The following is a 26,911-nucleotide window of genomic DNA, read 5'->3' as shown; positions in this document are numbered from 1 at the left end:
ACATCCCCTGGGCGACAGCCCAGTGCCACAGATCCTGCGCTTACTTGGATAGGGCTGGGGATCTGGTGACCCGCTGCTTCCGGATATAGAAAATTGTGGTGGTGGTGTTGTCAGTGAAGATCCGTACCACTTTGCCCTTGAGGGACGGAAGGAAAGACCTGAGGGCCCAGAACATGGCCCGGCGCTCCAGGTTGATGTGAAGGGGCCGCTCCTCCGTGAGCTAAAGGCCTCTTGCGTGGAGATCTCCGGTGTGCGCTCCTCATCCCTCCAGAAAGGCGTCTGTCGTCACCGTCTCCTCGTGTGCTGGGGTCTGGAAGCCCGTTGCGAGGTGCGCGCCGGCGCCCCATCACCGGATCGCCTGAGGGAACGTCTCGTTGAGGGAGATCTTGTCTTCAAAGCTGCCCGCCGCTTGCATCCAACGGGCGTCGAGGAACTCCTGCAGTGGCTGCATCTGCAACCTGCATAGACGCACGAGGTAGATGCACGATGACATCATGCCGAGTAGTGACTTGATGGACCTCACCCTGGCCACTTCCATGGTCAACAGCTGTTGTACCGTGCCCAGGATGGACTTCGTCCTTTCCTCCGCCGGTGAAGCCAACCGCGCCACTGTGTCAAGTCTGGCTCCCAAGAACAGGGCGTCTTGAGACAGTACCACGTGGGATTTCGCGAAGTTGATCAAGAATCCCAGATCTGTGAGAAGTTGGACGGTCTTTGCTGTGTGATCGACGGCGAGTTCTCTTGACCTTGCTCGGATGAGCCAATCGTCCAGGTAGGGGTATACATGGATCCCCTGCAGGCTCAGCCGCGCCGCCACTGGTGCCAAGCACTTGATGAAGACCCTTGGCGCCGACTTCAAACCGAAGGGCAGGGCCTTGAACTGGTAGTGTCACCCTTGGACCACGAATCGTAGGAACTTTCGATGTCCTTTGTGTATGGGGATGTGGAAGTAGGCATCCTCCAACTCCAGCGACGACAGGAAGTCGCCCTCCTCCAGGTGTTCCAGCACGTGCTGAAGGGTGACCATCCGAAACTTGGGACTTGATGTATTTGTTAAACGGTGAAGGTCTAGGATGGGCCGCCAGCCGCCGGTCTTTCGGATGAGGAAGCACCATCATCCCCACCGTCGTCGTCCGTCCCCGCCATTTCTGTTCCCGTCTCATCCCTTAGTGGGGGGATGGAGATGAAGTATGGAAGAGAGGGAGAGGATGGATTTGCCCCTGCTTGTTCAGTGGGCTCCCTGACGGTCCAGGTGCCACTGGATCGTCCGCAGGGGGTAAGGGCAACCTTGTCCTTATCTCCGTACACAGGGTCTGCAAAGCCATCAGGATTGCTTCTGAATTGTCCTGTGGCGTAAGCATCGGTTGTGAAGGCTGGGGTGCGGGATTCTCCGTGGCCCACTGCTCGCCGAACCGCACCGTTGCTCTCTACGTCCGCCTCGTCAGGATCCCTCCCGTAGGACCTGACTTCCTCAAACTTCTTGTCCAGGATCTTTTTGACGCCAGCCAGCTCATCCTCGGAGATGTTATCTGTGTCCGTTATGGCTATCGTACCCCCCCCCTCCTTCTCGTCTCAGGGTTTCACAGCAGTCTTCTCGATAGGCTAGAAAGACTATTTCCTCCGGGGTGGCAGGAAACTCTAGGCCCGGAAGTCATCTCCACTGGGGCAGCCTCCACAGGCTTCGCCAGGGCCGCCACAACTCCTTCAATCAAGGCCTTCGCTGGGTGAATCAGGGCCTTCACGACCTTGGGTGGGTCTGAAGCCTTCACCATAGGGGGAGGGTCACTGCCTCGCCCCGCCTTTGGCTTTCTCCGTCGGGATCGACTGGGGCTTCTCTCGAAGCTTACCCAGGTTCTCAGACTTCCTTTTCCCCCCGAGCCAGAGCGCTGGCTCGTGGATGATGGCGTCAGTGACATCGTGCCTTGCCTGGCAGCCAAGGAGCCCGAACCAACATCGCTCCTGGTGCCCGCGGACTCGCAGTGCTTTGCCTTTTGTTGGGCCCCCGTTGCCAGAGCGCCCTCAAAGGTCTTGGAAGACGACTCGGACTTCTTCTCACCTGCTGCTGGGCCTCTTCTCCTCCAGCCAGTTGGTGAGCCGAATACGACGGTCCTTCATTGTCTGGGCAGACATATTCTTACAGAACGCATAGTCCTCCTCCATGTGTGACTTGTCAGCGTTAAGGCAGTAGAGGTACCGGGTGTGCTCATCTTCCTTGAAGACATTCTGTAGTCCACATCCTGGGCAGTTCCTGAACAGTTTGGATCCAGTAGGTGTCGAATCTCCTTTGTCCTGGGCCATGTCCGAATCCGGGTAGGCCTCAAAGGTCTTCCAGAATCCTACAAGAAGTTTAATTCGATGAAAATACGCCCTTGAGGGGCGTATGAAATTCCGAAACGGGTCCCCGTTGATCGGAAGAAGAATCGGTGGAGCTTGAGGCTCGAATTGAGCGAAAATATAGGAGTAAACTCTTCGAAAAAACACAACACTCAGTAAAAGCTCGAGAGCTAAAGCATGAGGACTGCCAACAGTTGAACGTGCAGGAAAATCTGAAGATGGCTGCCAGAGGAGGGGCTTAGGTAGAGGGCAGTCATTGGCTGGGTGCAGTATGACCCAGAGACCAGTGATTAGTTATTAGTAGAAAGACTAAACTGATGTTTTCTTTACCGAGGATTCCCAGCCTGACGACGGGGAATATTCATGAGCATGTGAATCCATGTCAGACCCCATGCTGGAGAAGTTTGGTTCTAAGGTCAAACGCAAGGAATGTGTTACCTGCGACCTTAGCGTACAGTCTTTATGTTGTTTCTAACCTTGTTTGTCCTTTTCACCTGCAGGGATGGCCTGGCGATGTCCGACGAGAGGCAGCTATCCGAAGGCCTGCCGGCGATGGATGGATTCGCAAGGATGCTGGGCGAGAAGAGCTCTCGCGTAGCGTAGATGCCTGAACAGATGAGGGTGCGCTCCTACTGCAGTGACTGCTGGAATCAGGTAAGATGCACTGCAGGTGATGGGATTGCAGGAGTCACGTAAGATGCGCTCTGGCGATGGTATTGCTGGAATCAGGTAAGAGCGCTTCCGGCGGCGGTGAGCATTACGCTGCTATAAGCAGACTAACGCGAAGCGCTTGCATGCGGGCAGGGCAGGGTCCAGCAGGCAGGCTTCGCCTTGTGGCCCCACCTTGCCACTCCCAGAGGATGCTGCATGTGCAGTCCAATGTTTTCCTATGGCCACGCCCGGCCTGGATGCACGTGGGGGCCCTGCAGGGGAGGAAATAACACGTTGTTACGCTCACTTGGCTCCCACAGGGGCGTCGGTCGGACCCGGACAGCTGCGATCTCCACCCACGTGATGCGTAGTGCAGCGATGACTGACTGGATCTGCCCTCCTAATCTTGTCTGCTTAACCCGTAGAAATATTCTCCTGCAAGTGGAGAGATGGATTTAGCCACTTGTGGATTCAAGTGATGGCACCCCCACAGTCCTCCCCAACTAATCACCTCCGAAATGCCCTCACAGCAATCTCACCTTATATTCTTGAAAGATGAGCTCTCCATCCTGCGTGGATTTGCAGGGGCGCGTCGATTCCAGTTACTTCACTGGTTTGAAGGCTCGGGAGAGTTCCGGAGAGTATTGACTCTGAGGTTCCTGGTGAGGACCAGTAAGTATTAAGTTCATAGAGTTCAATTTGTTCGATGTTCACTCTTGTTCCCCCCCTTCCTTTCCTGTTTTGCAGCTGGCTCATGAAAAGATGCTCTTGTGGCAGCTGGTGGCGCTCAGGTAAGAGTCTGTATTACCCGGCGCTGTCTGGTAAATTTTGCACAAGGAAAACGTGTTTTGTCTCTCTTTACAGATGCGGCACGTGAAAATATGGAGAGTCACAAAAGGATGCCTCCGGTGGTAAATCAGGTAAGTTTATGGTGGTAAGAATTATATTTGTTGGTTCCCTCGGCTCACCTTGTGGTTTTCTTTTGTCCCCTAGGTGCCGAAGGTCAGCGAAGAAATGATGGAGGCAGCGCCGACCCGAAGGATGCTGTGAAGACTGGTGAGTATGGCGCGGCGCTGCAGGTGGAGGTGCGGCGCCCGCAGAAATGATGTTCTTTACAGCTCCGGAGAAAAGATGAATCCAGAATCAGGTGTGGAATAGAAATAAGTTTGTTTTCCAACCTTGTCCCTTTCTTTCCTCTTTATTTTAGGAAACTCCAGATTCGAGGCGGGCGTGGCAGAAGACTGGATGCAGGCTGCAGGCATGGTGAGTGTTACGCTGCTGGATGCAGAATAACCCAGAGCGTGTGTTGCTGGTTGGGTGTGGTTTAAATAGCCTCAAAAGTAGTTCCAGGTAAGAAGTCCCTAGAACCACACCAGAGTAAAAAATAGTCCCTGTAGAAAAATAGTCCCTTTCAGGCATCATGTTGGATTGGAGTCATTTGCAGCATGGTCTGCCTGAGGTAAGTAATGACTATGAGCCTGGCGCCCTAGGCGCCAGGACTGATTCCTACTATGAGCCTGGCGCCTATGGCGCCAGGACTGAACCCAGCTAGCCCCTAGCCAGGGCTGTTGAGGTTTTACTAAATGTCTAGATGCCTGCTCCCGGGGCTGATGGGCTTGGTCCAGATGCCTGGGGGTAGGCATCATGACATGTGCACCAGAAATAAAGTGTGCAGAGCACACTTTCTCGTGAGCCTGGTGCCTAAGGCGCCAGGACTGGGTCCACCTGGACCCTTTATATGATGGAACTAGTGGCCCTTGCCCTGTGGCCATAACACCAGGCTGAGTGAGCATTTTCTTCCAGATCTATGGCTTCGGACATAACATTGAGAAGGCAGGCCTACCTGTAGACCTCTGGGTTTTCACCCAACGTCCAAGTGAAACTTTTTCACATGCCCTTTGAGGGCGATCTTTTGGCCACAAAGCCAACAATTCCTTAGAGAAATTCAAGGAATCAAAACGTGTGGCCAAATCATTAGGCCTAGCAGTTCAGCCAGCCAAACATGCCTTTAGCTTTGCCTCAAGGGCACAGGGCTACAGGAGATATGCTCCTTGTGGCAGAAGAACAAGTTACTTTCTTACCTGGTAACGTTCTTTCGATGGGATGGTACGACGACGTATTCCATATCTATGACATGTAATCACCACAGCTGTGCTGCTTCGGAAACTTTTTCGGCGTCTGCGTCGATGCGCCGTCGTCGAGGACCTCGTCCGACGTCATCCGATGTGATAAGTAGGACGCACGACACCCGTAGCCTCAGTTGTAGTTTTTTCCCCCAGAACGTGTGACATAAGTCAACTGCCAGTCAGACACAAAGCCATGCGGAACGTAAGCTGCAATCGCAAAAGAAATTCTGCAGCGGGGAAGGCAGGGCGGGAGCGATATGGAATACATCGTCGGACCATCCCATCGAAAGAACGTTACCAGGTAAGAAAGTAACTTGTTCTTCGAGGGGATTGGGTCCTCCGACGTATTCCATATCTATGACAGACTCCCAAAGCAGTACCAAAAGCAAGGAGGAGGGAACGAATTTATAATCAAAATTTAGAATAGCCAATCAAATAGCAGAGCAAAGGACCGCCTTGCCGAAGGCCAGATCCTGTGCTCGGATGGAATCGAGGGAATAGTGACGTACAAATGTATGTACTGAAGCCCAGGTGGCTGCATCACAGATGTTGCGAATAGGAACACCCCTCTGCAGGGCAGTAGACGCAACCATACCCCTGGTAGAATGGGCCCGCAAGCCAGCGAGACAAAGACTGTTTCGTCACAGCTTGACCCAAACGCTTCCCAGCGTAACCAATAAAGAGTTGATCATCCACTCTGACCCGGGACATGCGTGAAACATAAAAGCTCAAAGCTCTCCTAGGATCAAGCCTATGGAGCTTCTCCTCTTCCTTACCAGGATGCGGAGGAGGATAGAATGCCGGAAGAACAACCTTCTGGGCCAAATGAAATTCCGTCACTACCTTCGGAAGAAAAGAAGGACGAACTCTAAGGACAACCCTGTCCTTGTGAAATACAGTGAAGGGAGGCTTAACTGAAAGTGCCTGTAACTCACTCACTCTGCGAGCGGAAGTAACCGCAACTAAAAACACAGTTTTCAGAGTTAACAGCCTCAAAGGGCAAGAATGTAAAGGCTCAAACGGAGCACCCATAAGAAACTTAAGAACAAGGTTTAAATCCCAACCGGGCACCAGGAAAGGTGACGGAGGGAACACATTAGTGAGCCCTTTCAGGAACTGTGAAATCAAAGGGATTTTAAAGTAAGAACATTCTTCAGACGAGCGCTTAAAGATGGACAGCGCCGCCAGGTAACCCTTAACGGTACCCACTTGCAAGCCCCTGTGGGCCAAAGAAAGCAAAAAGGACAGAACCATGGGGATGTCACATGCAAAAGGATCCACATTCTGAACTCTGCACCAGTCGCAGAACTTACGCCAACGGCAACGGTACAGAGACTTTGTTGCTGGCCTTCGGGCCGAAAGCAACACCTCCATCACGTCCTCAGGGAGGTCCCAATCCTTATACCTCAACCTTTCAGAAGCCAAGCGTGAAGGTTGAGGGATCTGACCTGTGGATGGAGAACCTGACCCCCCTCCCGTGAGAGCAGATCGTCTCGGTAGGGAAGACGACGTGGAGGGCAGATGGATAAGTCGAGAAGGTCCGGGTACCACGTCCTCCGAGCCCACGCCGGGGCAATGAGGATCATCCGGGAACCGAACTTCCGTAACCTCCGCAGCACTTGCGGGATGACGGGGACTGGAGGAAACGCGTACAGCAGCGGGAATGACCACTCCACCACGAACGCGTCTCCTAAGGCTCCTTTTGGTGGAAATTCCCGCGAGCAAAACCTTTCGCACTTCCGGTTGACACTGGAGGCGAAGAGATCCACTTGAGGGGTCCCCCAAAGGGCGAAGATCTCCAGGAGAATCTCCTGAGCCAACTCCCACTCGTGAGAGATCGCGCTCTGCCTGCTCAGAGCGTCCGCCGTCACGTTTTCGGCTCCGGCCAGATGAACTGCCGAGATCGAAACTTCCTGCTGGATGGCCCAGAACTCGAGCTGCATCGCCTCCCTGCACAGAGGAAGTGACCCTGCCCCCCCCCTTTTTGTTGAGGTAGTGCATGGCCACTGTGTTGTCCGTCAGGATCAGGACATTCTTCCCTCGCACAGACGGCAGAAAAGCCTTCAGGGCTAGCCTGACGGCCCTCAGCTCCAACAGATTGATATGGAGTCTGGACTCAGACGGAGACCAACAACCGCTGACTGTCAGCCCGTTGGCATGAGCTCCCCATCCCGTGAGGGATGCATCCGTCACGATCGTCACCTCCGGCCAGGGAAGCCAAAACGGAGCCCCCTTCATCAAGTTGCCTTCGACGGCCCACCACAGAAGGTCCCGGGCGACCGAGGACGGCACCTGAATCGAGTCCGACATCCTGCCGGAGGACTGCGACCATTGCGTCTTGAGTGCCCACTGCAAAGATCTCATCCGCAGGCGAGCCTCTGGCACCAGAAGAATGCAGGATGCCATGAGGCCGAGCAACCTCAAGAACTCGAACGCTGGGAGCGTCTGGGCATGCTGAAACTTGTGCACCATCTGCTGAATGTGAAGAGCCCTCACCTGGGGAGGAAAACACTGCCCCAGGGAAGTGTCGAGCACTGCTCCGATGTACTGGAGCCGCTGTGTTGGCGTCAAATGGGACTTCTTTAAATTGAGGGAGAAGCCCAGCCTGTGAAGGGAGCGACAGGTGACCGATAGATGATCCAGGACTTGCACGGGAGAGCACCCCCTGATCAACCAATCGTCCAGGTAGGGGTAGACGTGAATCCCCCCTTGCCTGAGATGCGCTGCCACCACCACCATGAGCTTGGTGAAAACCCTCGGGGCGGAGGTCAATCCGAACGGCAGGACCCGAAACTGAAAGTGCGAGTCGCCAACCGCGAACCTCAGGTACTTCCTGTGCTTGGGATGGATCGGCACATGGAAGTAAGCATCGTTGAGGTCGAGTGACACCAACCAGTCCTGAAGCTGAAGGGCCTGGAGGACTTGAGAGAGAGTAACCATCTTCAACTTGTCCTTCCTGAGGAGTTTGTTCAAACCGCGCAAGTCCATGATGGGTCTCAATCCCCCGTCTTTCTTCGAAATCAAAAAATAAGGGGAATACCATCCCTTGTTCCTCTCCGCTACAGGCACCAGTTCTATGGCGCCTTTCTCCAGCAGGGCTTGAATTTCCTGCGCAAGGAGCGGATCCGGACTCTGCAAAGAGAGGATCCCCGGTGGATTGTCGCGAGGCCTGTGCCGAAAAGGAAGACAGTAGCCGTGGGTTATGATCTCCAGAACCCACACATCTGAAGTAATGGCTTGCCACTCTACAAGATGCTGCGCCAGCCTTCCCCCAACCGGCGAACCATGGGACATGGCCTCACGACAGAGTGGGAGCGGCTGCGGCGTTACCTGAGGGCAAAGAGGCAACTGCCCGAGCGGCCCTGGCACCACGGGTACCCTGTCGTCCACCTCTGGTACCCCTGCATTGGCCTCTTTGACTGCCAGCCCCTCTCGCTTTACTGAAGGATGAGTAATAGCGAAAGGAACCACCCCTCCACTGCTGTCCCCTAGGACGAAAAGGCAGAGGTTGGCGAACTGCAGCGCCCAACGACTTCGCTGCAGCTTTTGAGGACTGCAACCTCTCAAGGCTCTCGTCAGCCTTGCTGCCAAAAAGGTGGTCACCGTCAAAGGGCATGTTGAGGAGCCGGGACTGCACATCAGGCGCAAACCCCGACTTCCGCAACCACGCAAACCTGCGTATCACGGTGCTCGCCGCCATGGACCTACTGACGCATTCAGCTAAGTCCAAACCCGACTGAACGGACTCACACATGGCATCCTTACCATCCTGGACCAGAGCAAGGAAACCATCCCGTTCATCCCCTTCGGGAACATGTTCAGCCGCTAACGCAACACAGTTCCACAGAGTGTGCGTGAAACGTGACAAGGCACAAATGGAGTTGGCCGCCTGAAGCGCCATACCACCAGAAGAAAACACTTTCTTCGCCCAGCCAACAAAACGTTTGTCGTCCCTATCAGGAGGGATGGTAGGGTACGACGCCTGCTTCGCCGGGGCCGTGGCCGCCTGCACCACCAAACTCTCCGGAGTGGGGTGCCTGGTCAAGTAGCAGGGGTCGCCACTGGCTGGACGGTATTTCCGCGACAAGGATCTGCCCACCGCCGGGAGACTCTCCGGAGCAGTCCAAGCCGCCGCCACCCTTCTCTGTAAAGCCATATGGAACGGCAGAACCGGGTCAGATGGGGGACCAACATCAAGGATGTCCGTCAGATCATCCTGCACAAACTCCCCTGGGGGAGCAGACCATCCCAAGTACTCAGAAACCCTAGCCATAAGGCGCCGGTACGAGGAATCAGCATGAGAGCCAGGCTCAGGCCTACAAAACTCCACCTCCGGAGAGGTGTCCAGTCCACTGGCATCATGCAGTGACTGTCTCAACTCGTCAAACTGACTATGGCCCGAGACAATGTCATCCGGAACCTGACTAGGAACCAGGCCATCCGAATCCTCATCCGCCTCTGAAATATAGTCCAGGTGGCGAAAAGAAGGCACTCGAGAGTGCTTGCTCTTAACCAGAGCCTTCCTAGGGGGTCCACCCGTGCCCTGTGGTACCTCCGACACGAAAGGCGTCGAGCGAATCGGCGCCAGCGCCGAGAGAACCGGCATCGGCGCCGAGAGGATCGGCGTCGACGAAATCGGCGTCGACGTCAGATGCAGCGCCTCCAGAATCGGCGGCGTCGACACAGCCCTCGAGGCCGGAGCCCCGAGCGTGTCCCTCGACGACCTGAGCGTTGACGGCATCGACGACTTCCCCGGAGCCAGAGCCTCGAGAAAGCCAGTCGACGCCCTCGACGTCGATGCCTTCTTCGAAGACCTCACAGGTGCACACTGTCTCGAACGCGTCGAGGACCGGGACCTGGAACGGGTACGTCGAGAACGAGTCCCCTTGTCCGAACGGGACCTCTCCCGTGACTCGTGCCGACCACTCTTGCGAGCGGTGTCTCTCGACCTCACACGACCGACCCCACTCGGGGGCGCGGACGGCTGAGTACCCTGCGACTCAAGAATCGCCAACATCTTCTTCCCGAAGGAAGCCCATTCCTCCGGCGTCGCACGGCCGGAGGGGTAAGCGACGTGCCGGGCAGAGCCCTCCGAAGAGGACCTGGAAGACGACCGATGTCGGCGCTTCCGAGAATGCCTCGAAGAGGCAGAGGAGTGGCGAGACCGACTCCTAGAAGGAGACCCACGAGACTTCCGACGGTGACACGGAGAGTCACCCCTCGAATCATCCGTCGAAAGCCCCGCAGACTTCGACTTCCGGGGTTTGGACACCCGACCTACCGACAACTTCTTCTTACGTTCGCGTAAGGCTTTGGACGTGAGCGACTGGCAGTCGATACAGTCATCCGTGTCGTGGGCCTCCCCGAGGCACCAGAGGCAGGCGCCCTGCGAGTCAGTCGCCGACATCTTGGACCCACACTCCCCGCATTTCTTGAAACCCGGACGCGGGGTCGAAGACGAAGTAGACATCTCCAGAAGGATTTTCACAAACGAACAGGTTCGAAGAACAGAACTCCAAAGAGTCGAGCCGAGAAACACGAAGCAACACGTTCGCGGAAAAAACGGAACTGAGGCTACGGGCGTCGTGCGTCCTACTTATCACATCGGATGACGTCGGACGAGGTCCTCGACGACGGCGCATCGACGTCATCGGCGCAGGACGCAGACGCCGAAAAAGTTTCCGAAGCAGCACAGCTGTGGTGATTACATGTCATAGATATGGAATACGTCGGAGGACCCAATCCCCTCGAAAAGCACAGTTTCCACCGGCCATGCAAGGGCAGAGGGTCTTCTAGGGGTCAACAGGTAGTGTCAGCGGAGATCCAGCCTCCGAAGCCGCTTTGATTTTCCCTCTCACAACGCACCGGTTGGAGGACGGTTGACAGAGCACTTGCTGCAGTGGCAGGGAATTTCTTACCGATGCCTCGGCTCTAAAGCTCATCCAATGGGGTTGTCTGCCTTTTCTAAGAAAACCACCAGCCAGACCGCCCCCACCTCCAATGCAACCAGGACAGGAGCCCCAGGGAGAACTTAGAGCCCTGTTGCTGAAAGGAGCCATGGAAGAGGTAGCTACTGTACAGACAATCTGGTTGGTATTCACTGTATTTTCTGATGCCCAAGAAAGGAGGCGGCCTCCGTCCCATTCTGGACCTCAGGGACTTCAACAAGTTCTTGAGGAAAGACAAATTCAGGATGGTGATGTTGAGAGACATTCTCCAAGCTCTCCAACTTCAGGACTGGCTGGTGTCCATAGACCTACAGGATACACATTTCCATGTGCCAATTCATCGAAAGCACAGGATGTTCCTAAGGTTCACCATAGGAGATATGCACTATCAGTTCAAGGTGCTTCCCTTTCGTCTTACCTCCACCCCAAGAGTCTTCAACAAGCTCATGGCGGTAGTTGCAGCTCACCTCAGGAGATCTGGAGTCAACGTATTTCCATATCTGGACGACTGGCTGATCGAAGGGAAGTCTGTAGTGCAGGTCTTGCTGCTCGCTGCTGCACAGGCCGGGCTTCTCCCTAAACTTAAAGTCCCACACAACACCAGTCCAACGGCTCCAGTTACTCGGAGCAGTCCAAGATACAGGCAGAGCACAGTCTGACAAGAGTGGGAAGTGTGCCAGAAAGTCCTAGAGGTCTTCGCTCTCTGGGGAAACCCAGCAATGGATCTGTTCACAACATAGTCCAAAAGGAAATGCAAACTGTTCTGCTCGAAGTAATTCCCAGCAAACGGTACACTGGGGGACGTGTTTCCGGTGGATTGGACCTTCTCTCTCCTTTACACGTTCCCTCCGATTCTCGTCCCTCCATGGGTTCTCCAGACGTTTCGAGCGACCATGATCTTGATCACCCCGGACTGGGCAAGGAAAACGTTGTACCCAGACCACTTGGATCTGTCCATCTCACCCTTTTCCTCAGCGGCCAGATCACCTAACCCAGTCGGAAGGTCAGATACTCCATCTGACCCTGTAATCCCTCAACATACATGCGTGGCTCTTGAGGATGAGATGGGATAACTGGGACCTCTGAGAGGAAGTTCTTGAGGTGTTTGCTGGCTGCACTCAGACCATCTACAAGATCTTTGTACGCGTGCAGAGGTACACGAGACTGACCCCATCTCTTGCCCCACCACTACAGTGATGGAGTTCCTTCCGTCACTGGCCTCTGCGGGCCTTCAGGTTAACATGGTCAAATGATATTTGGCGGCCTTGACCGTGTTCAAGAGATTCCCGGATCAAGGTTTCTTTTTTTACAATCCCGGTAATGGCACAATTCCTGAAGGGCCTTGTAAATAAGTTCCCGCCAACTCACTTTGTTGTCCATGATCGGGATCTTAACCTGTTTCTTACATTTCTGACGACGGCTTCTTTTGAGCCTCTGCATATGCACTCTTGTCCTTTACGGCTTCTCTCGCTCAAAACAGCCTTCTTGGTGACTATTACATCCGCCAGTCAAGTGAGTGAGCTACAGGCCTTATGCTGTAAGCCACCCTTCTTGTGCTTTTTCCAGGAGAATGTTTCACTCAGGGTAAGGCCTTGTTTCCTTCCCAAGGTTGTATCAGAATTTCCTTATCACAGACCATAGACCTTCTTGTCTTCTATCCTCCCCCTCACCCTTCTAAGCAGGGTGAACGGTTCCATTGTCTTGACCCTAAGAGCGCATTGAGTTCCTATGTCACCAGGACAGCTGATTTTAGGAGAGCTGACCAGCTCTTCATGGCTTTCTCCTTAGCCCGTAAGGGCCTGCCCATAACGTAGCAGACTTTATCCCATTTGGATAATTCTCTGCATAGTTGTGTTACAAGGCCGCTGGGAAAGAATTACCAGCAGGCATCAGGGCCCATTCCACAAGGAGGTGGGTCGGGTGTGGAATCTCTGCATCCACTGCATTGCACAGGGGGGGTGGGTCCCTGTCTGGGAAATCTGTCGTGCTGTGACATGGTCATCTTTGCAAAAAACACTATAGCCTGAATGTGGCTTGCACTTCTGATGCACGTTTTGGCAGGGCATTGCTGCAAAACATTTTGATATAACTTTCTGACCGCTTTTATTCGTTACTACTTTGGGAGTCTTATCAGATGAGGAATCGGAGGGAGAAAAGCAATCCATTGAAGGAGAAGAACAAGTTACTTACCAACTGTAACGTTCTTTCGACTGGATGTTCCTCCCACGTATTCCTCATCTTGTGATAATTCGTCATCTCCAGCTTCGCTGCTTCGGAGGTCATGGCGTCGATTGTCCCTCGACGTACTACGTACTCTGTTGACGTCACCGATGGTATAAATAGCTCGAGCCGCGCCCGTTGCTTCAGTTCTGTTTTTTCGATGAATATATATATATATATATGAGGAACACCCAGGCGTGTCCCATGACTGATACATTCTTCGTGAGAGGAAAGTGTAAGAAACGTAAACCTGTACTGTGGGGTAGGATGGGAGGGTCGATGAGGAATACGTGGGAGGAACATCCAGTCGAAAGAACGTTACAGTTGATAAGTAACTTGTTCTTCGAATGGATTGTGTCCTCCCACGTATTCCTCATCTTGTGATAGGCTCCCATAGCAGTATCAATTCTTGGAGGCAGGAGTACTAATTTCAGTTTTCGTGGACAGAATGCAGAACTGCCTTTGCAAATAAACCCTCGTTAGAGGAGGCAGTGTCCAAACAATAATATTTAACAAAAGTATGCATTGTTTTCCAGGTTGCAGCTGCACAAATATCTGCTGCTGGGACCCCCCTATTTAGAGCCGTAGAAGTAGCCATTCCCCTTGTAGAATGGGCACGAAGCCCATCTGGTGGTTCTTTTCGAACTAATCTGTAGCATTCAACTATGGCTAATATGATCCAGCGGGAAATGGTTTGTTTTGTTACAGATAAGCCTAATTTATGACCAATATAACCCACAAACAGTTGGTCATCTTGTCTCAATTTAGCCATCCTTGAGATGTAAAAACTAAGAGCCCTTTTGGGATCTAATCTGTGTAATCTCTCGTTTTCTTTCCCCAGATGAGGAGGATAAAAGGTTGGTAGTACTATTTTTTGTGACAAATGGAAGTCCGAGACTACTTTTGGCAAGAACGAAGGTTTAACTTTAAGGACTACCTTTTCTTTATAAAAAATAGTATATGGTGATTTGCATGAGAGAGCCTGAAGTTCGCTAACCCTGCGGGCTGATGATAGGGCCACAAGGAGGACAGAGTCAAAAGCCTCAATGGACATGAGTGCAGAGGCTCAAAAGGTATGCAAGTCAAGAATTTTAATACTAAATTTAAGTCCCAAGTTGGTACATGAAAAGGTACTGGAGGGTATACATTAGTAAGTCCCTTTAAGAATTGAATTATTAACGGTATTTTGAAATATGAAACCTCTTCCGAGGAGCGCTTGAAAATGGACAGCGCAGCAAGGTATCCTTGGATTGTTCCTATCTGAAGCCCCAGATTAGCTAGATGTACTAGAAAAGAGAGCACCATTGGGGTGCCACACTGAAAAGGGTCCACATCCTTGTCTTTGCACAAGTTACTAAACCTGTTCCAGCGACATCGGTACAAAGACTTTGTTGCTGGTCTTCTGGCCGAAAGCAAGATTTCCATTACGCCATCCGGAGGATCCCAATCCTTGCATCTCAACCTCTCAGAAACCATGCGTGAAGGTTGAGTGTCTTGACCTCTGGATGGAGAACCCGACCTTCCTCTTGCGAGAGAAGATCCTCTCTTTGCAGAAGACGTATTGGAGGGCAGATGGACATGTCTAGAAGGTCCGGGTACCACGTCCTACTGGCCCAATCCGGGGCAATTAGGATCATGGTTTTCCTGAACTTTCTCAACCTCCTGATTACTTGAGGAACCACGGGGACTGGGGAAAATGCGTACAGCAGTGGAAACTTCCACTCCACTACGAATGAGTCTCCCAGAGCTCCTCTTTGAGGAAATTCCCTTGAGCAGTACTGATCGCACTTCCGGTTGATCACGGTGGCAAACAGATCCACTTGAGGGGTTCCCCAAAGGACGAAGATCTCCAGAAGGACTTCCTGAGCCAGCTCCCACTCGTGAGAGACCGTGCTGTGCCTGCTCAGAGCGTCTGCCGCCGTGTTCTTCTCTCCGGCTAGGTGAATTGCCGACAGAGAGATTCCTTCTCGTATTGCCCAGAACTGCATTGCTTCTCTGCACAGTGGCAGTGACCCTACTCCTCTTTTGTTGAGGTAGTACATGGCCACTGTGTTGTCTGTCATTATCAGGACATTCTTTCCCTGTACAGAGGGCAGAAAAGCCTTCAGAGCTAGTCTGATTGCCCTCAGCTCCAAAAGGTTGATGTGTAGTTTGGACTCCGATGGAGACCAACGACCGCTGATTGTCAGATCGTTGGTGTGTGCTCCCCACCCTGTGAGTGAGGCGTCCGTCACTACCGTTATCTCAGGCTATGGTTGCCAAAAAGACTCTCCCTTGAGAATGTTGTCGTTGCAAGCCCACCATAGAAGATCCTGAGCAACTGCGCTCAGAACTTGCAGAAGATCCAACATATTTCCTGAGAACTGTGACCACTGAGTTCTGAGTGCCCATTGAAGGGATCTCATTCTCAACCTGGCCTCTGGTACTAGGAAAATGCAGGATGCCATGAGGCCGAACAACCTGAGAAAATCTAAGGCCGGTAGATGTTGGGCATTCTGAAACTTCGTTACCATCTGCTGGATGTGGAGAGCTCTCACTTCGGGAGGCGAGGCTTTTCCCGATGAAGTGTCCAAGACTGCTCCGATAAACTGGAGTTTCTGGGATGGTATCATGTGGGACTTCTTGAAATTGAGGGAGAAGCCCAATTTGTGGAGGAAGTGGCAGGTGATCGAAAGAGGTTCCTGAGCTTGTTCTGGAGAACTTGCTCTGATCAACCAGTCGTCCGGGTAGGGATATATGTGAATACCTCCTCTCCTGAGACTTGCTGCCACAACCGCCAACAGTTTGGTGAAAACCCTCGGGGCGGAGGTCAACCCGAATGGCAGAACTCGAAACTGATAATGAGAATTGCCAATCGCGAACCTCAGGTACTTTCTGTGCTTTGGATGGATTGGCACATGAAAGTAAGCATCCTGAAGGTCCAATGATACCAACCAATCTTGGAGCTGGAGAACCTGAAGGATCTGAGAAAGAGTCACCATCTTGAACATGTCCTTCCTGAGGAACTTGTTCAAGTTTCTCATGTCCAAGATGGGTCTCAGTCCTCCGTCCTTTTTTGGGATGAGAAAATATGGGGAGTACCAACCCCTGTTCCTCTCCGCTACAGGTACCGGTTCTATGGCACCTTTCTCTAGCAGGGTTAAAATTTCCTGCAACATGAGTGGATCTGGAAATTTGGCGGAGTTGGCTCCCGGTGCATGATTCTGAGGCCTTTTTAGAAAGGGGAGACAGTAACCTTGGGCTACTGTTTCCAGTGCCCAAGCCTCTGAGGTAATGCCCCGCCATTCCTTCAAATGTTGAGATATCCTGCCTCCCACTGGTGTTTTGTGTAATAAGGTCTCAGAGGGATTTGGAGGCGGCTGCAGGAGTGGCTGAGGGTACAGATGCCGCTCCTGAGGCTGATTTTGCACCTCTTCCTCATGTTCCACGAGGGAAGTTTCTTTTTCCCCTTTGAGAAGCCTGTCCTCTTCCTCTACCAAAAGAGGAGTAGTATCGAAAAGAATGACCCCTCCAGGAAGATGAGCCGGAATAGGGTTTTAGAGGCTGGCGCAAAGAGGCGCTAAGTGTTTTAGCTGCCGCATTCGAGGTCTGAAGTTTTTCTAGGCTTTCATCAGCCTTTCTGCCAAAGAGCCTCGAGCCATCACAGGACATGTTGAGAAGTCTGGCTTGCACGTCTGGTGCAAACCCAGACTTCAACCACGCAAATATGCGTAGCACAACGCTTGCAGCCATGGATCTGCTGATACTATCAGCAGTATCGAGTCCAGACTGGAGACATTCCCCCATTGCCTCCTTCCCGTCTTTGACTATATTCAGGAAGCCTTCCCTTTCCTCGCCTTCCGGAATATGATCAGCCGCCGCCGAAATACAGTCCCACAGGGAATGGGTAAACCTGGCTAGGGTACAGGTGACATTTGCCGACTTAAGTGCCATACTGACTGATGTGAAAACTTTACGTGCCCAGGCATCCATTTTTTTTATCCTCTCTATCTGGAGGGATAGTTGGATAGCAGTTTGTTTTGAAGTAGATCCTGCCTGAATGACTAAACTCTCTGGAGTCGGATGTTTATTCAAATATTCAGGATCCGTTCCAGCCAGTCTATATTTTCTTGGAAAAGTGCTATCTGCAGCAGCAATAGTTTCTGGCTTCTCCCAGTTTTTCTCCACAGTCCTTTGGAGGGCTCTGTGGAAAGGGAGAACAGGATCTTTCTGAGGTCCCTTGACGATTATATCCGTCATGTCATCTTGTTCAAAAATGGGTGAAGTATTACCCCAACCTATATATTCAACTACCCTGGTCATAAGACCCCTGTACCCAGCATCTGCATGCTCTGCAGGATCAGGTTTGGCGAACTCTAATTCTGGGGATGTGTCAACTCCACTGGCAGAATGTAGAGTATCACTCAGGTCTCTCATTCTAGATTCCTGGTCAATAAGTTCCCCAGGAACCTGTTTTGTACCATAAGTAACTCCCAAAGGAGTAACCTCGTCTTCTTCTGAAGCAGACTCTTCATAGATTGCTGACATAGATTTGAAAAAGTCTGACCGGGGCAAAGGAGTGAATCTCCTTTCTTCCTCTTCCATCTGCTTCGAAGGAATTGGCAAATCCCTCGAAGTTTTCGAAGGGGTCTTCGAAGATGACTTTGATAATGGCGTTGATGACGCATTTGGCTTTGGCGTCGAAATTATCGACGTCGAGGGCGTCGTCGGAGTCTTCGACGACTTGTGTTTCTTGCATGGCACTGGAGAGGTGCTTGACTCTCGAAGAGTCTTCGACGGTTTTACGTCGACTCGAGGTTTTTTGGATTCCTCGACGCAACCGGTTTTAGCCATGGTAGCCTTGGACTTCCCTTTGTCGTCCAATGGAGCGACTTTAGGGGTATGGCTTTTTTCGATTGTCTTTCGAGGGGGTCGGGCCGCATTCTCGAAAACCTCCATCTTTTTGCGGAATTCTTCCCACTTACTGGGAGAATCCGATTTAGTCGGACAACAAATTTCTTCGGTCGACTCTGAAGAAGAAGATGATGAGGGAGATCTATGTCTCCTCTTCATTTTTTTCGATGACGAGGAAGAGTGTTGCGATCTACTCCTAGATCGAGATCTGAGTGCCTATGGTGATCCGATTCCTTAGAATCAGTCGCTTTCTTGTGTCTTTTTGGTGAAACCTTTTTTGAGGCCTCCCTCCCCACCGACAGTTTACCTCTCCTCTCACGAAGAGCTTTTTCGGTCATAGATTGGCAGGACTCGCAGTTGTCGGTTCGGTGACTGGAACCAAGACACCAGAGACAAATCCGGCGGGGATCGGTAATCGACATCTTAGATCCACAATCTGAACACTTCTTAAACCCAGTTCTGGGTGTCGAAGATGACATTTTCTACACAGAAAATAGAAGCGCACCGTTCTCGATAGCGCAGCGATCGGAAAAACGGAACTGAAGCAACGGGCGCGGCTCGAGCTATTTATACCATCGGTGACTTCGACAGAGTACGGAGTACGTCGAGCGACAATCGACGTCACGACCTCGAGCACAGCGCCCTCTGTCGAGAATTTTTTTTCCCGAAGCAGCGAAGCTGGAGATAAAGAATAATCACAAGATGAAGAATACATGGGAGGACACAATCCATTCGAAATTATCTTACAGTAATGTTCTTTCTATGGATTCTTCTCCCGCAGACTCCTCATCTACCCTCCCATCCATCCATCCCCGCTCAGAGTCAGTGGCAAGTGCGCATCCTATTTTACGTTGACTTGGTGATGGTCCTCTGTGTCCGTTTTCTGTCATCATGCCACAATCCTAAAACAAACATTTTTCTAACACTACCTTAGAGTTCTTTTTCAATTGTACCTCCTTTGGAGGTCTGTATTACTTTCTTTTAAAGGGCTCATTAACCCATTTGTTCTCTCCGTTTCCCTATGCAGTGTGTGGAGCTCTGGTCGAGGTCCACTACGCCCCCTGTCGAAAATGTTTCCGAAGCAGCAAAGCTGGAGAGAGTGTCAGATGAGGAATCTGCGGGAGAAGAATCCATAGAAAGAACATTACGTTAAGGTAATTTCTCCGACTAGAAGACCAAGGACACCACGGGGTGGATATATTAGAGGTTGATCCGGTTACTTAACTCCCTTAGGAAATTGGGCAATGACCCACTTATCCCTTTGTATATAGATAATGGATCAGAATGCAAAATAAACAATACAGAATGAGGATAGGATAACGCACTCGACCAGAACTGTGTATGTTGAATCAAAAGTGCTTCCTGTTTTTTTTTTTTATTATTTTAATATTTAATTGTCTATTATCTAGAAGATACCTAGAGACTATTTGGTGCACACCATGGGACTAGTTTCACATTGGCAATTATTCTCTTCAGTTGATAGGATATGATGTACCAGGATTGAGTCAACCCACCTAACAGGCGAGCTCCACATGGGAGGACACAATTAGCAGACGCAAAATTATATTTGCATAAGGTTAGACTATTCTTGCCAGGATTCAAGGATGCATGCCAATGAACAACATGAAAATTGCACAGTGCTAATATTTGTCCCCCTTTTTCTGTTTTTTTCTTCCTCGCTCGGCCCTTCCTTGTACCTTAAGTTTAACAAGAAACACCAACTTAGTTTTACCTTGACAAAACCCTACTTGTGAACCTCATGGCCATGTAGTTGGCTTAAATTCTCAATGGATTGAACCACTGCATTTGCTCTTGTGGATTATGACTTTGCCTAACATTGAATAATTGCTGTCACACTACTTTAAATACTGACGATTGTGGATCTTCAATTAAGAAATGCGATACTTGCTCCAGTGAACTTTATGACACCCAACTGAATGGAATAAGTGTTATATCTTGCGATTTTGGATTGTAACTCGAATTAATGAACAGTTTAGAGGATTATATGCTTTGGTAATTCCTATGGTACACAAAAGAATTACATGTTTGATACATCTTGGGAAGCAACGAGATATATGGGTATATTTATTTTATTTATTGGTCACTTATTAGGCACTTATACAATTAGCAAAACTGTTTCAAAGCTCACACAAGGCAAAACAGGGTGCGGACAGGGGAAGGTAGACAATGAATTACAGCAAGGAAAAATAATTGCATTAATAGTACAAATAAATATTGAGAATAGAGAGAAGGGGAGATGAACCTACTATGCCTTGTGAGTGTTCAGAGTGTGCATTAAAGGAATGGTTCGCCCAAATAAAATGTACTGCAAAAAAAGATGGGCAATAATAAAAAAAAAAAATCGATAGGGACTTAAAAAAAAAAAAGTGGCAATGTAAAATTTTGAGAAAATGAAGCTCAAAGGGAAGCACATGGGGGCATCCATTTTGTAAAATGGATGCCCGCCGCTGTCCTTGCTTTGGCTTTTGCGGCACTAATGAAGGAAAAGCCAGCTAGCTGTAGTAAACAAAAGCTACCACTGGGCTTACTTCCTTCATTGGTGCCGGGACTCGGAGGACGGGGACCGGAGACTACAGGCAGAAAAGCTGCAGCTGCATCTTGGTAAGTGCTATTTTTTTTAATAAAAATAAGCACTAGCTGCGTTTTATTTTCTAAGTTTTCCGGGTTGGAGGAGCCCGGAAAACTTAGAAATAAAACCGCAGCTTTAAAAACGTTGTATTTATGTTTGCGGTAGCTTTTGAAGCTACCGCACACATAAATACAACGTTTTTGTGTTTGAAAACGCTGTGGTTTTTATTTCCAAGTTTCTCAGGCTCCTCCTCCGTTTTAAATGATAGGACCTGCCGTATCTGTAAGAATCCAGTCACCCTGGAAACTGCCAGACATGTTCTTATCTCTTTTCCATAGTTATGAGAGTATCGTTGGAGATTCTTTTTGGGCCTACTGTCTTAACTCATACAAATTATCTTTCCAACTTGGCCTGTATATTGGGGATTCAGGTTAGAAAATTATTGCTACCAACTTAATTTAGTTTGGCTGAATTGACTAGACCTCTTTTACTTTTCTACTGTTGAAATGATTTACGTGGGACGCATTGATAATGTGCTTTTTAGATGTGTACACCTGTGTAATTGTATTAGAGATATTACAGATTCCTATTTTATATATGTTAATTTTTTATATGTACTCTTACGTGTGAAGTTTTATGAAGTTTTGTAACTTTGCATAATTATGAAAGATGTGCTTTACTCTTCTGTCTTAGTACTTATTTGGAACATTGTAATGTTTTATGTAATATTTTGTGTAAAGTTCTAATATTTGGACTGAATCACAATAAATTATTATTATTAAAATGACATGTTTTCGTTATTTAGATGTCACTAAAATGTATGTCGTTATTTATGGTCTCGTTATAAACACATGGTACCTAAAACAAGTGTTCAGCAAGGTGCACAACCAATTAGGAACATCTATTTGAATAGGTACACACTTCATCAATGTGCAAAATATATTTGAGTACATTGTGAGTTATAGAATTGAGTTTGAACATAAAGCAGTGGGCCTACACAGAAGTAGGACCGTTTTATTATTCTTCACATTTACAGCTCCCCAGACTATTAAACCATGACATGCAATGCAAGAAAATGTATAAATAATAGGGACACCAAGAATCGTGGTACAAAATCCTTGATGAAGCAAACAACTCATTCTTTTTATTAATGCAGTGTGATAGTTTTCATTATAAACTTCACACTATATAAATTCATCACTTAGATCCATTCATTTTCCGTTGACAGATAATACAGTATTATTGAACCAATTATTCCTTAATGTCATACAATAAATTAATTATAGATTAAGTCAGGGATAGCAGAGTGCCCGCCACACATCAACCAAAAGTCTCATGTTTCAATAGCCTCCAAATTAGGAAAAAACTTTCCAGATCTATCTTTTGAAAAATCTCAAAATTACTGTATTCTGTTAATAGATGGCATAAAGTTTCCTGCTCTAATTTTCTACATAGTCGACAAGTTCTACTCAATATTGGTAACCCCACCCCGGGGCCTAGAAAAGACAATACTGAGCAAATGATAGTCGAGATCCCAGTCAATTTTCCAATCTATTTTATCAATAGACTTTATGTTATAAGTTCTGAATTGATTTAGAGCGTCTAGCTTTCGCCCTCTTTCAAGACTTCATTTTAAAAAGATCATAAGGGACAAGTGGGACAGATACACAATTCCACCCTCATTAAAAAAACACATTTCTAGAGACGCAAGCCAAGTTCTAACAGGATTGCCTGAATTGGTACACATTGCGGTAAGCACAACGCTGTTCGCCAACATTTCCCTTCCAGTTTGTTCAACCAGTAAACTCCACTGGCACAATCTGCCTCCTCCAGAACAGCGCTTTCAGTATAGGCTAATAACATTCCTGTCATGCTATATATACACACACCCCCAGCAGTTTTATTGCTAAGGTTCCCGACAGATGGCAACAATTCTTAATCGAGGGATACCAACAACCTTTTGGCTGCATGCAGTTGACCAACCCTTACCTTTATTCTAGAGCCCATAAAAGTGAAGGCATTGCTTAACACAACTTACCAACAATGATCCAAGATTGTAGAGCTTTCCAACTAAAATACTTCCATTACAGAAAAAATGTGCAGAATAAAAAGTGATAAAAAGATCAAGCACATTTGGTGGTAGTCTTTCTATCAGCTGTGTTGCGATATAAAATTCCCAAGGCTTGGCAGGTTTTTGTACCTGTAAGAAATAGGAAATGCACCACTATAAATCTGAGCATATTTTAAAAACCTACTTGTAGAGACAACTGAAGAAACTGTCCTCAAACTAAAACCAGGGAAAATTACTAGACAGTTTTCACAAAATTATGTACATCACCACCCTCTACTTTTAAATGGTATAGAATTTGTGCCTTTTGCAGAACAGCCTGTGAAACAGCAGGTTGATTAAGTGAATGCTGGAGAATTTGGAGAGCTTGCTGAAAAGCTGGCAATTTCAAGAAGATTAACATCTGTAATACTGTTTCTGGTGCACATGCTCATACCTCACACAAACTCCTCTTCTGAAATATCCCCCTAACGCATTCAGCTCTAGACACCTTTTCCTTGCCCACCAAGTAGCCAAATCCAGCTCTGCTATTGGTCCTGCCCTCTTGGAGCCATCTACTGACAGACATAATTTCCCCCTCATAGTTCCTTCCAATTGCCTCTACAAGGCAAGGAACGGCAGAGTGTAAGAGGAAACAATCTCAGTCACTCAATAAAAAAAAGAAAGTCTTAAAAATGTGAATGTGTTCAATTCAGTGCGGATAGAGGGAGGGTGATGCAGCATCTGTGGGAGGAATGAACATGTCCACCAGAAAGAAAGCTACCAAAGTTAAGTAACGTGTTCTTCTAATCAGCACATTCCCCTCATAGATTAATCTTCAAAGAAGAGGGTAAAGAACAATCTGATCAACGCAAGACATTTTGAAGTGTCGACTTTCTCACTGAGACCTCATCTCTGTGTAACGAATCAAGCAGATAATGTCTACATAAAGAGTGAATTGATGCCTGTTAGAGAGAATTCTCATTCTATGGCTAATTTCCCTTACCTATAGAGTCCCCCAGCAGCTTTGCTGGATTTGGAGGATTTGTTTCTTTTTTCCTGCTAAGAGAGACTCTTTTTCCCACTCTTATGCATTTTTGCTATGTGTGTTCTAGGCTATTTTTGTGTTTAATGTCTATGGGATTTTCTCAACCCCATAGGAAACATCTTTATTCACATGTGTTACAGAGCACCCTCAGTGCAGTGACACAGGGGTGTCGTACCAACCCCCAAACAGACTCCATACCCTGGGACTGACTACTGTCTCCCAGGGCATGTAAAGTCCCAATTGACTTTACTAGTCAATTTCTATGAACTAAACCAGTACAACCCATCTTACTGTGGAAGTACTGGAAAGGGTTAATAGTTTTTCCATTATGTTCATTTTCGAGAGGGTACCGTACAGTCTCTCTCTCAAAAGTTTCTGGCTGGTGGTAGTGGTTACTACAATAAATATTTTCCTATGCGATTTTCCCATTGTTCGAGGCTACCACTTTTTCTGGCAGCCTCTAACATACTGCCGGTGCATTTTAATATTACCTTTACTGTGGTAGGTTTTATTTGGCAGAACTTTAATACAACTTCTTTCTCGTGTCTTTCTCTAAACTCCTAACCCAGGTCGGGGATCCTTTGTTCGTCCTTTTGGCGGGCTTCTGCCAAAAAGCCATCCTTTCGGCGCCACTGATGCTGGGGTGGACCCATTGTGTGGGAGGGGGGGGGGGGGGAGTAGGAGCCCTGGACAGGGTTGCCTCAGCAACCCATGTCACACTCTGCCCTGATAGGCTGGAGGGTCTCCCGCCAGGATGACCAGTCCACTGTGACAGCTAGGCTGTATGAATGGGGATCTTTTTGCATAAAAGCAGGGTCCTGAGGACTGGAAGAGCAAGATGTCGCCACTGGAACTAAGAAGCCGAAGAGGAGAGAAGCCAAAGACATCTGCAACAACTGAACCACCGGTGAAGCCCTGCTGCAGCGTCTCACCACTTTTCTCCACACGACGAGAGAAGCTCTTCATCTGCAAGAGCCTTCTTCCCTTGAGCTGGTGGGGCCAACCAGTTTGCCAATCGCCTTCCCGGACCTGCCTTGGTCGAATCACCAGTACCCTGTACTCGGAGGCCAGATAACCAGGCACCAGTCCACCTGGACCGCGATTTAAAGGAGCGTACCTCTTATTCGTCGGGCAGCACCGCGGCTGGTTTCATCCCTGGGTAGTGCATTAACTTAAACATTCCTCCACGACGAGAGCCTCTCTTCCTCAGTTGGATCCCCCGAACTGCAGGAACTACCACCACCGCAGGAGCCACTTCTTCATTTTAAAGGTACATTTTTCCGCCAGGCTGCCGTTTCTTCGTGATAGCACTAAAGGAGTTTTATTAAATCCTTTACCTACCTGTTGGGTTGGCCGCCCCTCTCTCTTAACATTGTCTTTCACCTTCTGCATCCACCTTTTCGAAATTGTTAACGAAAGACCTGACTGAAGCTACAAGAACATTGTGCCCCTGGGCCCTTGCCCTGTACCACTGACTCTGGCACAGGCATACTGACTCTGGCTACATTTGTTAGAACTGCCTTCTTTAGATTGATTCTCAACTAGAACGGTGTTGGTGCACCTACTTCTTATAGCTACCCTTTTCTTCCCCTTTTTAAACCTTGTGAAATGCCATTTTGCTCAGTTTTCATTTAAGTATTTCCTACTGTCTTGCTTAAACTGGTTCACAAACTTATGGGAAGTGTTGCTAGGGTGTGTAAGAAGCTATTTCTATACAACTTGGGCTTTCCCTCCCTTGTGAGAAATTGCTAGAGTATCCCTTGTGTGTGGTTTTCACTGTGCCGTTTTGCTCAGCTTTCACTCCGGTTCACTTGGTCTACAATTTAACTAGGGAGTGTGTATTTTTTCCTTTGACTTATTTTAACTTGCTTGACGACTGTTATATATGTGTTTTATTAGAAGTGTATAAAATAAATATATATATACTTTTTAATACAAAGCTTTGGTCAGTGTTTCCTTGTGCCATAGTACTGTAGGCCTACTGTGTAAACCCTGAATACTCCTCATCTCCCTCTTGTGATAGGTCTGACTGCTCAGCCACAGCTACCAACTAAATCTTTGTGGTACAGACTGATACCAAAGGGGATTTATTGCTCTCATCTGTAGTCCTAATCTTCTGTAGTGCTCCCTAAGGGAACTGCACAGGATTCTGCCTAACAATGCCCAAGTAGCCGCTTGCAAAATGTCTACAACCGGGACACATTTTTGCAAAGCTGATATACCCACAAATCGTTGAATGAGCACAGATTGTCTTTGCAACCATATTTGCCAATCCAAAACATGGAGTGATGAAAAGATTGATCTATTGCGATAGTTATTTTGGAAATTGCCTTCCCCTTTACCTATACATATTTGGTCATCTTGCCTAAATTGTCCTGGAGAAATAAAATTTCAGAGCTCTTTTGGCATATAGTCTATGAAATCTCGCCTCAGTCTAGGGGAAAAAATGCTGACTAATGAACCTTGGGATAAATGAAATTCAGTAACACTGGTAGGTAACAAGGGGGGCTTGGCCCATAGGCTTACCCTAGCTTTCCTTAACTGGAGAAATTCCAGCAAACTAAAGATCCTGAAGCTGGGAAACACTTTGCACTGACTTGAAAGCAATCAGGAATGCCACTTAAAAAGAAGCCTTAACTGTCAAAAATGCATGAGGTTGAAATGGGCTGCCATAACGTACATTAGGACCAGCTTCAAGTTCCAAAATCTTTTGAGGTCCCTACATGGATGGAATCATTTAACTAATCTTTTTAAAAAGTTCCAGACAATGGGCACTGCAAAGTAGGACCCTTGCTAGGGTGTCTTTTGAAAATGTAAATGACGACCAAATAACCTGTAACATTATTTAAATTAAGGCCCGACTTAGTCAAAGAAAGCAAACTCAAAAAATGTACCCGTGGAGCACAACAACTGTCTCTCAGACCCAAATCAAGCATAGACATACCTAGAGGATGGGCGCGTCAGTGAGCAGCACACAAAGAACCTCCCCAATCCTTGCACCTCAACCTCTCAACAGGTGGGCATGACAGTCCAACAATCCTGTCAAGTTGAAGT

General features: G+C 48.8%; 1 protein-coding gene across 4 annotated transcripts in view; it reads right to left on the bottom strand.

Annotated features, from left to right (window-relative positions):
• Positions 1–26,911, bottom strand: part of BUB1 (BUB1 mitotic checkpoint serine/threonine kinase) — a 1,594,853-nt gene that overhangs the window by 188,216 nt on the left and 1,379,726 nt on the right. For all 4 annotated transcript variants that reach the window (XM_069606846.1, XM_069606848.1, XM_069606845.1 and 1 more), the window contains one exon: positions 22,801–22,962. In XM_069606846.1, the coding sequence (XP_069462947.1) occupies positions 22,801–22,962 (162 nt within the window). The remainder of the gene's footprint in view (positions 1–22,800; positions 22,963–26,911) is intronic.

The sequence above is a fragment of the Ambystoma mexicanum genome, chromosome 4p (assembly GCF_040938575.1).
Source record: "Ambystoma mexicanum isolate Mex_15411 chromosome 4p, UKY_AmexF1_1, whole genome shotgun sequence".
Classification (NCBI taxonomy): domain Eukaryota; kingdom Metazoa; phylum Chordata; class Amphibia; order Caudata; family Ambystomatidae; genus Ambystoma; species Ambystoma mexicanum.
The sequence above is the reverse complement of the archived record's forward strand: the minus strand, read 5'-3'. Positions and strand labels throughout refer to the sequence as shown.